At 39.4% G+C, this 12946-nt stretch overlaps 1 protein-coding gene and 1 non-coding gene across 11 annotated transcripts; both read left to right on the top strand.

Moving 5' to 3' along the window:
• The first annotated feature begins 50 nt into the window (after positions 1-50).
• On the top strand, positions 51-11294 carry HNRNPK (heterogeneous nuclear ribonucleoprotein K). Of its 10 annotated transcripts, none has more exons than XM_010808097.4 (17): positions 51-178; positions 2074-2152; positions 2260-2344; positions 2748-2845; positions 3493-3549; positions 4980-5023; positions 5899-5971; positions 6504-6575; positions 7072-7185; positions 7523-7651; positions 8148-8455; positions 8581-8635; positions 8945-9028; positions 9305-9320; positions 9397-9479; positions 9877-10046; positions 10821-11294. In XM_010808097.4, exons 3-17 carry the CDS (start codon positions 2287-2289, stop codon positions 10849-10851), a joined length of 1392 nt encoding a protein of 463 aa, XP_010806399.1. In that variant the 5' UTR covers positions 51-178; positions 2074-2152; positions 2260-2286; the 3' UTR covers positions 10852-11294.
• On the top strand, positions 10352-10460 carry MIR7-2 (microRNA mir-7-2). The gene has a single exon (NR_031017.1). It is a non-coding gene; the product is annotated as a microRNA mir-7-2 (primary transcript).
• Positions 11295-12946: the final 1652 nt, after the last annotated feature.

The following is a 12946-nucleotide window of genomic DNA, read 5'->3' as shown; positions in this document are numbered from 1 at the left end:
ACGGGACAGCCTTTAGTTCTCGCGAGAGCCTCCCCCCTCCCCCCCCAGCCAGTGAGTGCGCGAACGAGAAAGGAGGAGGGCGCTTCAGGCGAAAGCACTGCAGACGCCATTATCCTCTGTTTCTCTGCTGCACCAACCTCGACGTCTTGTCTACTTCCCGCCTATTTGCGGCCTATAGGTAATTTAGAGTTATTGGGGCTTGGGCACTGCGGGTTCGGGCAGGGGTTTGGCCTCCCTAAAGGCTGCGTTGACTTTTTCGAAGTCTGATTTTTCTCAGGCCCTTAGCGGCCTTACAGTCTGAAGGGAGGCGCCGGCGGGGGGCGGGGTTGTCGCCTCCTCCGGCGCCTTGATTGACGCGGCCTTGGGCCAATCGCTTCGCTCTCGCGCCACCGCTGTAGCCGGTGCAGCCAATCGGGCCCGGCGGCGGGGTAGGAGAGTGCGTGGAGGCGGGGGAGGGCAGTGGGGGCCTACGCTTGTTCTCTGTCTAGCTGTGACCGGCTGAGGAGGCGCGGCGGCATAGGGACGGTACCCTTGCCGGGTGAGGAATGGGGCTGGGCGAACGGCGCGTGGGGGTGAGGGCAGGAGAGTACTTTCTCCATTTGAGGGAAGGCGTTTGGGGGCTTGGTGGTGGTTGGCGGGTTCTGGGAGGGAACGTTGCCGGGTTTCCCCTCCCCCCACCTCCGCCATTTCCCTGAGCGTATATCTGCAGTCTGCGTTGTGGTACTAGAGGCTTCGGAGAGTCGCGAGGCTTGTGCCGGTGGGATGAGTTTTGTTCTGTTGGGAACTAGGCCTTGTGTGGGAAGGAGAGGGAGCCGGAGGGCGGTAGAGAATGCCGCCGCTCTCTTTGTGCGGGGCCCGCCGCACTTGGGCGCTGCGGGCCTGGGTCTGGAACGGGCGAGCTGGAAGGGTCGGGGCTGCCTTGGTTGCTTTGTCTCCCGCGGTGGGGGGAGGGCGCGGGGGACGAGGTCTCGGGACCGCGTGGTGGGTGGGGGAGGGGGTCCGCGCTCGGCTCCGCCTAGTAGCACGTAGTCGCCATTACGCGGGCCGCCATTTCCTGTCGGATCGGGCCGAGGAGAGGTGCGGCGCTGGTGCTCTCGCCTCGGGAGCTTTCTCAACTCCTGTTGCTTGGCGGTTGCCGATCCCGGTTTCGGGCGTTGCGGGGAGGAGGGCATGTTTGCCCTTGGCTGGTCGCGCATATACTTAGCGATTTTTTGGGTCTGGCGACTAAAGCACTTGGAGGATATTGGGTTTATCGTTACAAACAGCCTGCTATTTGTCGTCAAACCCCTTTATCTAAATCTTCCGTAGCACCTCAGTATTTGAGTTTGGGGCCAGGTTGGCGTTTCAGTTCCTGGGAAGAGTGGAAGGCGTAAATACTGCCATGACTGTGAGCTGTTTAGCTATTTCTCTCATAACGGGAGCCGCTTGTCGCCTCCTGCCAGTCAGGAGAGGGGAGCTAAAAGGCTGTTCACAGTCCTATTGCCAGTCTGGTAGTGCTGAAATTGTCAGGTTATACCGCTTTTAACGTAATTTGAAATATCCCGCTAGTGATGTTATTGGTGTTCAAGGGTTGTTAGTCGAGTACTACAGGCAGTTTGGGTGTACTCCTGTTTCAGGTTTGCCTGTTTATCGCTCCAGTAGATTGGCCAGGCGGTTGGGTATGGCTTGAATTTGCCTTTATATTTCAAGTAGACTTTTCAAGTCACCGGTGGAAAGAAACCCAGAAGTTTAGAATCCAGATGTAAAAATAATTTCTGCGTCTATTTATAAATGTGTACTTTCGGGAGCATTACTCGAGACTCATTACTCGGGGGCTTAAATGCCTTATGCGTCTGGTTTCTATGTATTTATGTAAAACGTTGTTGTGGTGGAACTTGATCCAAAATTACGGTACTTTTGCTTTTACAGAAAGATTAGATAGGTCTTTTGGATTGTGTTACAGGGCGGTCCTTTGGAAATTTAAGATCCTAAAACAAGTTTTAGAAATGGCTCTTTTTGTTGTGTTCAAATCTGTAGTCATTAGTATTCGGTAATAACCAAAAAAGCAAAACTGATTTGTGTTGGTTTTCGTAGGCTACTACAGCACTAGGGTGTCAGTTGGTCCCGCCCAGAACACTTCAGTTCTGCCCTGGAAGGATATATTTAATAACTGGTACGTTCTGGAAATAGTCATTTCTTTCCCTTGTCTTTAATATTTAGTACGCTGCACAGCCTACTTTGCAAGAAACCAAGTGTACTAGCCTCTTTATTTTTTAACAGATTCGTGTGTCCCTTGAATACAAGAAAATGGAAACTGAACAGCCAGAGGAAACCTTTCCCAACACTGAAACCAATGGCGAATTTGGTGAGAAAACATTTTAACAATTTTTTTGCTTTGTTAATTTCATTATTTTCTCTGAGATCCTTGTTAGTTACTTTTTTGAACTAGAAGTAACTGTCATTTGCGTAGGTGAGGAAACCGATTAAAAGAAAGCCAGTAAATACAAGTTTTTTTCTTGCATTTAGAAATTTCTAATCCTTTGATGTGCTGTCACAATAAATCTCGTGTTTAGAAAATTAAGGGAGTGTATTTTGACTTAAAAGTTGAAGATTGAATGCCTTTTTTTTTTTTTTTAACAAGCTTTAACAATTCCTTCAAAGGGAGTGGAGTTAAATGTTAAATCTGTAGGTTAAAACTAAAATGTGATTAAAGGTACCCTTTCTTGAAGATCCTGGTGCTCTCTGAAACCTAAACTGTTAATTTTTAGGTAAACGCCCTGCTGAAGATATGGAAGAGGAACAAGCTTTTAAAAGATCTAGAAACACTGATGAGATGGTTGAATTACGCATTCTGCTTCAGAGCAAGGTATAGATTTTATTCTTGAAATTGTTTCTTACTCAAAGTAGAAATTAAGAAAATGTTTGAGCCTTCTGGGAAGCCTTCAGAAGGCTGCAGAATGTAAAATAATTGTGTGGCTCTTTCTAAACAGACTTAGACTTTTTAGGCCATGGTAATTATTTTGCTAATGATTAAAATGAAAGCCCTTAACATGGTGAACTACTACAAGCCTAATTAGGAGATGGGTATGGATGGTCCTTACAGCATTAATGCCTTAAAGATAGTATTTTTTATTTCATTGTGGGTTCATTAGATAACATCCTGATTGGCAGCTTACTTAACTGATAATATAGCTAAAAAATGTGAAAGTATCTACTAGAATTCAAGTTAATTGACTTGCAAAAGGGTATTGTAAATTTGGTGCCAGTGCTTAAGATTTATACTCAGTATATTTCTGGCATTCTGAATATTTCAAAGCTCTGTCTAGGTATTTAGTCCCCAGAACATGTCACATAGACTCTTGGTTTTTGTTTAAACCTTGTGGTTTTAATATCCCCAAATAGATTTCCATCGCTATAACCAAACAAGAGGTTAGATATGGTAGACTTGTGTGGTGTTTGTCTTTTAACTAAAAGGTTAAGAAGACACACTAAGTTTCTTTTTATCTTCTCCAGAATGCTGGGGCAGTGATTGGAAAAGGAGGCAAGAATATTAAGGCTCTCCGTACAGACGTAAGTATTAAAGAGTTTAAACCTACTACACAGGCAGCTTCAGTTTTATGTGTTTTTAGAAATTTAAAGATTTGCATCATAGAAATCATTTAATAGCCTAGATACAAGCCTTTTATAATAATTGAATACATAGATAATTCTAAAGATTTGCCATTCCTAACAAAGCCCAGATTGAGTTGGGGGGTCTATATTAAACCTCCTCACTTTCTAATAACTTTACACCAAATTATTCACTTCAAGCAAGATAACATCTTAATTAGAAATAACAGTATAAAACCCCTTAATTGCACCATTTCCCATGTGTGAATCAAGTACAGTAGTACTGAAAACCGTTGCAGGTGGCTGATTAAACTCCATATTTTTATCCCCCCCCCCCCCCCCCCAGTTTGCCCATCTGTTCTTGAATAGTTTGCACATGGAGCACAAAGAAGTTGAGGTTGCATGATTTAGATATGGGTAAAGAATAGAGTAGGCACTTAATTTTATAACTGGGTGACCGTCTGTCAATGCTGATAATTTGTGTCTTCATATTTTATAGTGGGTTGACTCTTGTGATTAGACACATTAAATGTTGGTATCACCAGAAGTGAGCATATTTATAGGACTTGGCTACACCAAATTTCTTAATTTTTTTTCTCATGTTACACACTCTTTTGATGTTTCCTTGCTGAAGTTGAGGCAAATAAGAACTTTGTGTTGAAAACTTATTTGATAGTATTTCATTTCTCTCTTGGTCGCAGATCTTTGTATGTTCCTCTTGATTACTGTAAACTGAACTTAAAAATTTAAATTTTACAAACTTGCCTGTTAGGATCTAGGAATGCATTTTAAACCTCCAGGAAACCAAATCAGTCATTGAAGTTAGGATTTTTGGTGGTGTGGGAATTTTTGTCTTTTATAAACCTCTTTCCTCTTAATCCAGATGTTATATATAATTATCTGGGTTAATAATTTCCCCATTTCCTCGAGAATTCAAGTCATGACAGGTTTTGTGTCTACCCTCATGAGCCAGCCTGCTACTGAAACATCGTTTGTTTTTTAAAAGTACCATCATTAAAGGTCCTTAAATGTTAAGCCACAGTCAGATATAGAGAAGTCCATTATTGTGTTAGTCTTCAGAACAACTTAAGCTTGTTTCATTAATTGAGAGTATGAGTATAGTTTGTATTAAATTAAAATTTATTGCTTTTCCCCCTTTTCCCTCTCCTTGTTTTTTTGGCCATATATCTCCGTTGCCCATGTACTGGATCGACTTACCCCTGCGTTGCCCACCATGACGTTGGCCCATCCGCCCCTGAACGCCCATGTGAAAACCCTGGTTGGCTATGCCCAAAAATGTGCTCGTTGCCAAACGGGTACCATACTTGACAACTTCTGATTGAATGCCCATGCCCAATGCCAACATCCACGAACGCCAATGACCAATGCAGTACAATGCCAGTGTTTCAGTCCCAGACAGCAGTGGCCCCGAGCGGTATGTCCCAACAGTTTATGCCTCACTGCCTGATTAGAAAGAGAGAAATGTATTTTATTACCTGCCTTTTATATAATTAAATAGTATCCCCTTTAGACGGTGTATTGTTTTTCAAGTTTCTGTCTTATTTTCCCCATTAAGTCTTTTTGTCACTGAACTTTTACCGTGAGTTGCCCACCCAAACGATCCACTAATTTTATTTCAATGGAAGGAGCACAGCTTCAAGTGTTGCATATTTGCTGCATTGTAAATCAAATTGTTACCGAAACAGTCTCTCGCTCTGTCTTTGTGGCCCACCTTGCTTCCCAACATTGCCTGTTCATAATTTTTTCTGATGAAATGCTAACTCTGGTTCACTTTCCTTCACTTCTCATTTGTGTTGTCTTTGTTTTTGTCTCGCATTTGTATTTGTTTTCTTGCAGAGCCCATTAGTGATCTAATTTCTAACTGGTATCCATAACCTTACTCCAAATACAGTGTTTACCACTTGCATATTCCCCTACTTTGCCTGAGAGAAGGTGTGCCAGTTTTTCCAATGTAACAGCGAGGGTATCCTTAATTAACTTAGTGGTGGCGGGGAACATAAATATTCAACTCTGCTTCAGTTCTGGTCAATTTATTGCCCACTTAATCTGAGCCCTTCCAAGAGCCCATTCTCTCTGTCTCTCTGCAAGTCTCCTAATATTGTTACCATGTTTGTATTGGGCATAAAACAAAATGCATGTGAAAAATGTATAAATAGGCTACTTTAAATGGGGACTATTAAATAATTGTATGTTCATCTCTGTAAAAATTTGACTACTGGTGATGACCACAAAACTCATTTTTCTTTTCCACCTTTTTTTGTACTATCTGGTATTTGTGGTGTTTGACAGCATATTGAGTATCAGTGCTGATATTGAAACGATTGGAGAAATTCTGAAGAAAATCATCCCTACCTTGGAAGAGGTAGGCTCATTTTTTAAATGTATTTCGCAATGGAGGGGGTGCTTAATATATTTAATGGGGCAAAATGGGGGAGGTGGAAAGACACTGGACATAATAGTTTTTTAGCAGCAATGTGTTACACTCTGCTGCTTTAAGTGCAGGATTCTTTTACATCCCACATTACTTGTTTAAAAATGTAGTCTAGCCATTCTGGAGTAGATAGGAAGTACCTGTGGTTGTGCACATTCATGGAGTTTAGCATGTATATTATGGGCTTTAATTTTTAGAAGAGGTTTTGAGTTAGACTACTGACTGTGAGACTATGTTGGAAAGGACTATGTTTGATCTAGTTTGAGTATTTTTAAATTCTGTGTAATCTTGTTTGCTAGATATACAGAGAAAAGCATTGTATGTTGATTGTTAGTGTAGATAAGCAATTTCTTGTTATTTAATGATAGTTGTGAAATATGTTGTAGTAGCTTTACCAATATATGCGACAATAGCCTGATCACACTAGACACTTAACCTATTACTCTTATTTTTCTACTTTCAGGGCCTGCAGTTGCCATCACCCACTGCAACCAGCCAGCTCCCGCTCGAATCTGATGCTGTGGAATGCTTAAATGTATGTCATAGTGCCATTGAACCCCACTGAAGTATGGAGCCTGGCCCATAGGATCGATTTTATTTTCAACATAGTGTACTTTTCCCGTCTCTATAGAAAAAGGCTTAAAAAGATGATAAATGAATGGTCTTACAACTCACTGTTGACCCTGCTCCATGCTGCAGTGGGAATTAACTACATTTGCAAAGTGCTTTGCAGTCATTTTTATTATGGTGTTATTTGAATGTTAATAATAATTTTGTGGTAACAGCGACATGCTAAATGGCTGCAGTGTGGGTATGGTGTTGCAGGACCTGAAAATAAAATAGTTTTTTAAGGTGGTGCAGAATGTCCTTTTTGGGCCTGGCTATTGAGGATAATAGCACATAACTGGTAAAGTTATTGAAATATAAATTCAGGTTGCTCACTGCAACAGTATATTGGTATGCTTATAGCAGATAAGTGTGTATTCGGGAATCTATGATTTGGAACTGAAATTCTGTAACTCCCTCCACAGTACCAACACTATAAAGGAAGCGACTTTGACTGCGAGTTGAGACTGTTGATTCATCAGAGTCTGGCAGGAGGAATTATTGGAGTCAAAGGTGCTAAAATCAAAGAACTTCGAGAGGTAAAGCCAGTGTTTTTTTTTCTTCTGCTGAATTATTGGAAAATAGTTGTTTATAAGGATTTGGTAGGCTTTTCTCATTCCCTCTTTTGAGTTTCCTCCCCCTAAGATTACGTAGTTTGCTAATTAAGATATAGTAGAATGGCTTGGCCATACTAGACAAGTTATTTGCCAAAAGTGTATTGCAAAGCCCAACCCTTACTAACAAGGTTTTACATTGGGGGGAAATTTTACTAAAATATACATTAAATCTGTCTAAGCCTAGAACTTTTTTTTTCTTTAGTGCATTTCCTTTTTTTTCTGATTGATTAATGCTGCTTATTTTGTAAACCTATTGCAGAACACTCAGACAACAATCAAGCTTTTCCAGGAATGTTGTCCTCAATCTACTGACAGAGTCGTTCTTATCGGAGGAAAACCTGATAGGGTTGTAGAGTGCATAAAGATCATCCTTGATCTTATATCAGAGGTACCTTCAGAACACTTTTATTTACATTTAATTTCACAAAACAGATTTCTTATTCAAAAGTAATTTCAGAAGGCAAAGACAAAGTACCTTTCCCTAACAATTTCTGTCACTCTGCTTTCCCATCAATTTAATTTAGAAATACTTTGGGAGAATCTGTACTGTTGTCTTTGATTGTTGGTGAGGTTTTTTTAAATAACTTTTGATCATTCAAATGAAGTTTTTATGGTTCCTCTATAGTACTAGATGGTGATCCCCAATCCCCATTGTGAAATTGAAAGGAATTTGTGGTCTGTTAACGCCAAGGGTAAAATTAAACTGTTGCCTCACGAGCAGTAAAACTCCCAATTTTTTTAATTTCAAACTCCTGTCCCTATCCTTAACCACAAGTATCTCCCAAGAGAAATACAAAGTGCCTGAAGTTTTCTGTTAAAAGAATTACTACTGTGAACTAAGGTTTTTTTCCTCAATCTATAAAGTTGCTGTGTTTTTCTTTCAGTCTCCCATCAAAGGACGTGCTCAGCCTTATGATCCCAATTTTTATGATGAAACCTATGATTATGGTGGTTTTACAATGATGTTTGATGACCGCCGTGGACGTCCTGTGGGATTTCCCATGCGGGGAAGAGGTGGTTTTGACAGAATGCCGCCTGGTCGGGGTGGGCGTCCCATGCCTCCCTCCAGAAGAGATTATGATGATATGAGCCCTCGTCGAGGACCTCCTCCACCCCCTCCCGGACGAGGTGGCCGGGGAGGTAGTAGAGCTCGGAATCTTCCTCTTCCACCACCACCACCACCTAGAGGAGGGTAAGTTTCTTTCATCCACACATTAACATACAAGAAGCAGCACTTCACAGATAGAAGGGGGTAGGTTTTCATTTCAAATACTTCAAACACGTGACCAGCTGAGATTACAATTACTATGCTTGCAGAGATCTAATGGCCTATGACAGAAGAGGAAGACCTGGAGACCGTTATGATGGCATGGTAAGAACTTTGATACTACTTCATTAATGTATTTATGAGAGCTAAAGGGTTTAAAAGTTAGCTAACATTTTATTGAACGTGTTAACTGAAGAACTTGTCTTACAAATATACTCTGTTAGTCACTTAAATCATTGTTTCTGTTTGTCTGCTGGGATACTATGACTTGTTCCACTCTTTGTTTGCCCCTAAAATACATGATTACTGCAAACTTTTATGTAGAGTCATGAAGTAGAAATTGATGTATAAAAATGGTGGCTCTGACAAATACCATGCAAGTTTATGTTAATAGTTTTCTCTCTCTCAACACAGGTTGGTTTCAGTGCTGATGAAACCTGGGACTCTGCAATAGATACATGGAGCCCATCAGAGTGGCAGATGGCTTATGAACCACAGGTTGAGTATCACGGGTGTTTATGTTAATAATCTTAAAGTGCTTATTTACTCACCAATTAAATATTTTATTTCCCCCATCAACATTTTTGTTTCTTGGAACGCTGTGTACCTGAATGGTTTCTTCCCCTGAAGATTGTTTTCTGAAATTGGCTTACTAGGGAATATATGGGAGGGCTTTGGTTACTTATAATAACTGGGGGTTTTTTAGAAATGTGTTTAATTACCTAAAGTTTGGAAGGCAAAGTAATTTTCTGTTTTTGTCTGTTCTGTTTTTAGGGTGGCTCTGGATATGGTAAGTTTTCTTCTTTCTGAAATCAAACATTATTTCATGCTTTGTATATGAACTTAATACTCATTATTTAAATCAGATTATTCCTATGCAGGGGGTCGTGGCTCATATGGTGATCTTGGTGGACCTATTATTACTACACAAGTAACTATTCCCAAAGATGTAAGTATTTTTAATATTATAAAAGACATTTTCTGAGTCATTTTTATGAGTTTTCTGACTTAACAAAGGTTTTAACAAAAGTATTCCCTTTAAGGATTAAAATTGTGTTTCAAGGACTTCAGTGAAGTGTTCTCCAGTTTAAGCCTTGTCAAACAGTGTTCAGTGCTATTAAAAGCAATTATCAGGGGTTTGAGCCCCTGGTTCATTTATTAAAGCAAATGTCAGTTGGTAGTATAAATAGGTTGTAATTCAAACTGACTGGTTGGAGGGCATTAAATTAACAGTATAGTCAATAAGTTGTACAAGAGTGTTCTTGATGGTCACTGAACATACAGGGTAGGGTTTTTGTTTTTGTTTTAAGTATATCATAAACACTTGCTTTTAAAAATCTTTGCAGTTGGCTGGATCTATTATTGGCAAAGGTGGTCAGCGGATTAAACAAATCCGTCATGAGTCAGGAGCTTCGATCAAAATTGATGAGCCTTTAGAAGGATCCGAAGATCGGATCATTACCATTACGGGAACACAGGACCAGATACAGAATGCACAGTATTTGCTGCAGAACAGGTCAGTTTGTTTAGCTTTATGTTATTAGCCTACACATACTAAAACCTTAAAAAGCTTCTCTTTCTCAGCTGATTTTTCTTTTAGAAGCCATGGTGTCTCAAGCTTTTGGGGACCTAACTTCTAAACATTCTAATAGCTTTGCTTTAATTTTCTTCTGCCTTCTTGCTAAAACACGAAGACATTCGATACTAATCTTACTGGAAGAAGCCTTAACCAAGCAAACTTCTCATTTTTCTGGTGAAAACTGCTGCCAAAACCACTTGTTACAAATTATACAGAGCCTGTAGAAAATGTAGAAGATTCAGTGGATGTTGGTCTAGTTCTGTGTGGAAGACTAGTGATTTTGTTGTTTTTAGATAACTGAATCGACAACAAATCACAGTCTGCCATATGGCACAGGCCATGCCTCTACAGGACAAATGATTGGTGCTGTAAAATGCAGCAATTCACACCTTAACTGGCATTTCTTTGTCTTTTCTACCATATATTAACAATTCTGCTCTACTAATGTCTGATTTACTATTAATCTTTTTTCTTGGACTTTACATTGCTCTAATTTGTAATTACTAATGTTTTAGTTCTTATCTCTAATTGTGTAATGGACATGTTTATCATTTTAATTTAGCATTGAAATTGTCTTAATGTTGATTAAGATTGATTAAGATGTTACGAACAAAAATTCTAATTCGTACTTTTTTTTCTTTTCTTTTATAGTGTGAAGCAGTATGCAGATGTTGAAGGATTCTAATGCAAGATATTTTTTCTTTTTTATAGTGTGAAGCAGTATTCTGGAAAGTTTTTCTAAGACTAGTGAAGAACTGAAGGAGTCCTGCATCTTTTTTTTTTTATCTGCTTCTGTTTAAAAAGCCAACATTCCTCTGCTTCATAGGTGTTCTGCATTTGAGGTGTAGTGAAATCTTTGCTGTTCACCAGATGTAATGTTTTAGTTCCTTACAAACAGGGTGGGGGTGGGGGAGGGTGTGCAAAAACTAACATTGAAATTTTGAAACAGCAGCAGAGTGAGTGAATTTTAATTTTTGTTCATTGTTGGTGGTTTAAAGAAGTCCCCCCATGTAATTATTGTGAACACTTTGCTTTGTGGTCACTGTAACATTTGGGGTGGTGGGACAGGGAGGAAAAGTAACAGTAGTCCATATGTCCCTGGCATCTATTCAGAGCAGTGTGCAGAATGTAATGCTCTTTTGTAAGAAACGTTTTATGATTTTTAAAATAAATTTAGTGAACCTATTTTTGGTGGTCATTTTTTTTAAGATGGTCATTTTTCAAATGGCTGAATTCCCTCCAACCTACCCCCAAACGGAACACTAAGTTTAATTTTCAGTCCTCTGTTGGATATAAATAAATGGCATCTCTTCTTGGACTTAGGCAAAATATCTTGACAATACTCAGTTCTGGTGATTCTTAATGATTCGAAGTCCATTGCTTGGGAGGAAATTCCACCACACATTCATGCTTATAATAAGCTGGGGATTTTTGTTTGTTTTTGCAAATGCTTGCCCCTACTTTGCAACGATTTTCTGTTCGTAATTCTGAAGAACCAAGGTGGGGAGCAACACAACTGATGGAATAGTGGTATAAGTTTATACCAGAAGCTTAATGACAAGTTTTATCAATCAGAATAATACTTGGTTATGGAAGTGACTGATGCTAAATAAATTCTGAGTATTTTTTATTAGATAATTTCTCACATATAGACTTAAACTGTCAGCTTGGTAGTGTCTATTAGTTAAACTTTGTAAAATATATATATATTCTTGTTTTTCCATTGTATGCAAATTGAAAGAAAAAGATGTACCATTTCTCTGTTGTATGTTGGATTATGTAGGAAATGTTTGTGAACAATTCAAAAAAAAAGATGAAAAAAATTCCTGTGGATGTTTTGTGTAGTATCTCTTGGCATTTGTATTAATAGTTAAAGTTCACTTCCAAATAAAACTCCCATAATGCTAGATTTGATGTGTGCCCAATTTTGAACAAGGGTTGATTGACACCTGTAAAATTTGTTAAAACGTTCCTCTTCTAAGGAAATACAATAATCTTAAATTATGTATTTTTTGTGTGAAGTGTTTTTCTAGCATTTATAAATCAGATTTCATGGGGGTGGTAAATTGAAAACTTCCAAAGAGGAGTTGAACATAGAGCTGAGTCATACCAATTTTACAAGTCTTCCTGTTCTCATATTACCTGTGATATGCTTGCAGATTCTTAGGTTTCTATCTTTAAAATAGCTCTGGTTTGTTGGGAGAATTTTTTTCCCCCCCTGGTTCTTGGCTCATAAGTCACGTGCTACCGGTTAACTTTGAATTTGTCTAGAAAGCCTGAGAACGTGGAAAATAATTCATGGATGCAATTCTAAGTTTCAAGAAAACATGTATGATAGGCTGAAGTGAGCAGAATTTTCTGAAATGTGTGAGCAGTACACGTGAAGGTGTTTAATGTTTTAGTGATAGCCCTCTTAGTTCAAGGAGGCGGGGGTGGGGGTGTGGTGCAGTGAGTGTTCTTTTGATAAGTGACAGTGGTATCACAACATAATGCTACCTGTGACGAGGTTTCCTCAAAGATGATATTAGTCTGAATTGCCACCTGGGTGTTGGTTAGCTTTCCGCTTCTGTATTTTAAGCATGAGTAAGCTTGGGTTGCTGAGGGTAGTGTAACCTATTCATGTTGAAATGAGACCTTCCTCTGGAGAAAGATTATCAGTAATGATATTTTAGTCAAATTGTAATTCTATTGGAGGAAAGTATCCCTGGAGAGAATACAGGCTTTCAAAGTTTTCACTTGTCATTCAGAAATTAATTATATAAATAGACCGATGAAAGTGTTCCTGTTTTTGCCTTTGAAAAATCAGACTTTGAACACAACCTACTAAAAAATAGGTT

The sequence above is a fragment of the Bos taurus genome, chromosome 8 (genome assembly GCF_002263795.3).
Source record: "Bos taurus isolate L1 Dominette 01449 registration number 42190680 breed Hereford chromosome 8, ARS-UCD2.0, whole genome shotgun sequence".
Lineage (NCBI taxonomy): Eukaryota > Metazoa > Chordata > Mammalia > Artiodactyla > Bovidae > Bos > Bos taurus.
The sequence above is the reverse complement of the archived record's forward strand: the minus strand, read 5'-3'. Positions and strand labels throughout refer to the sequence as shown.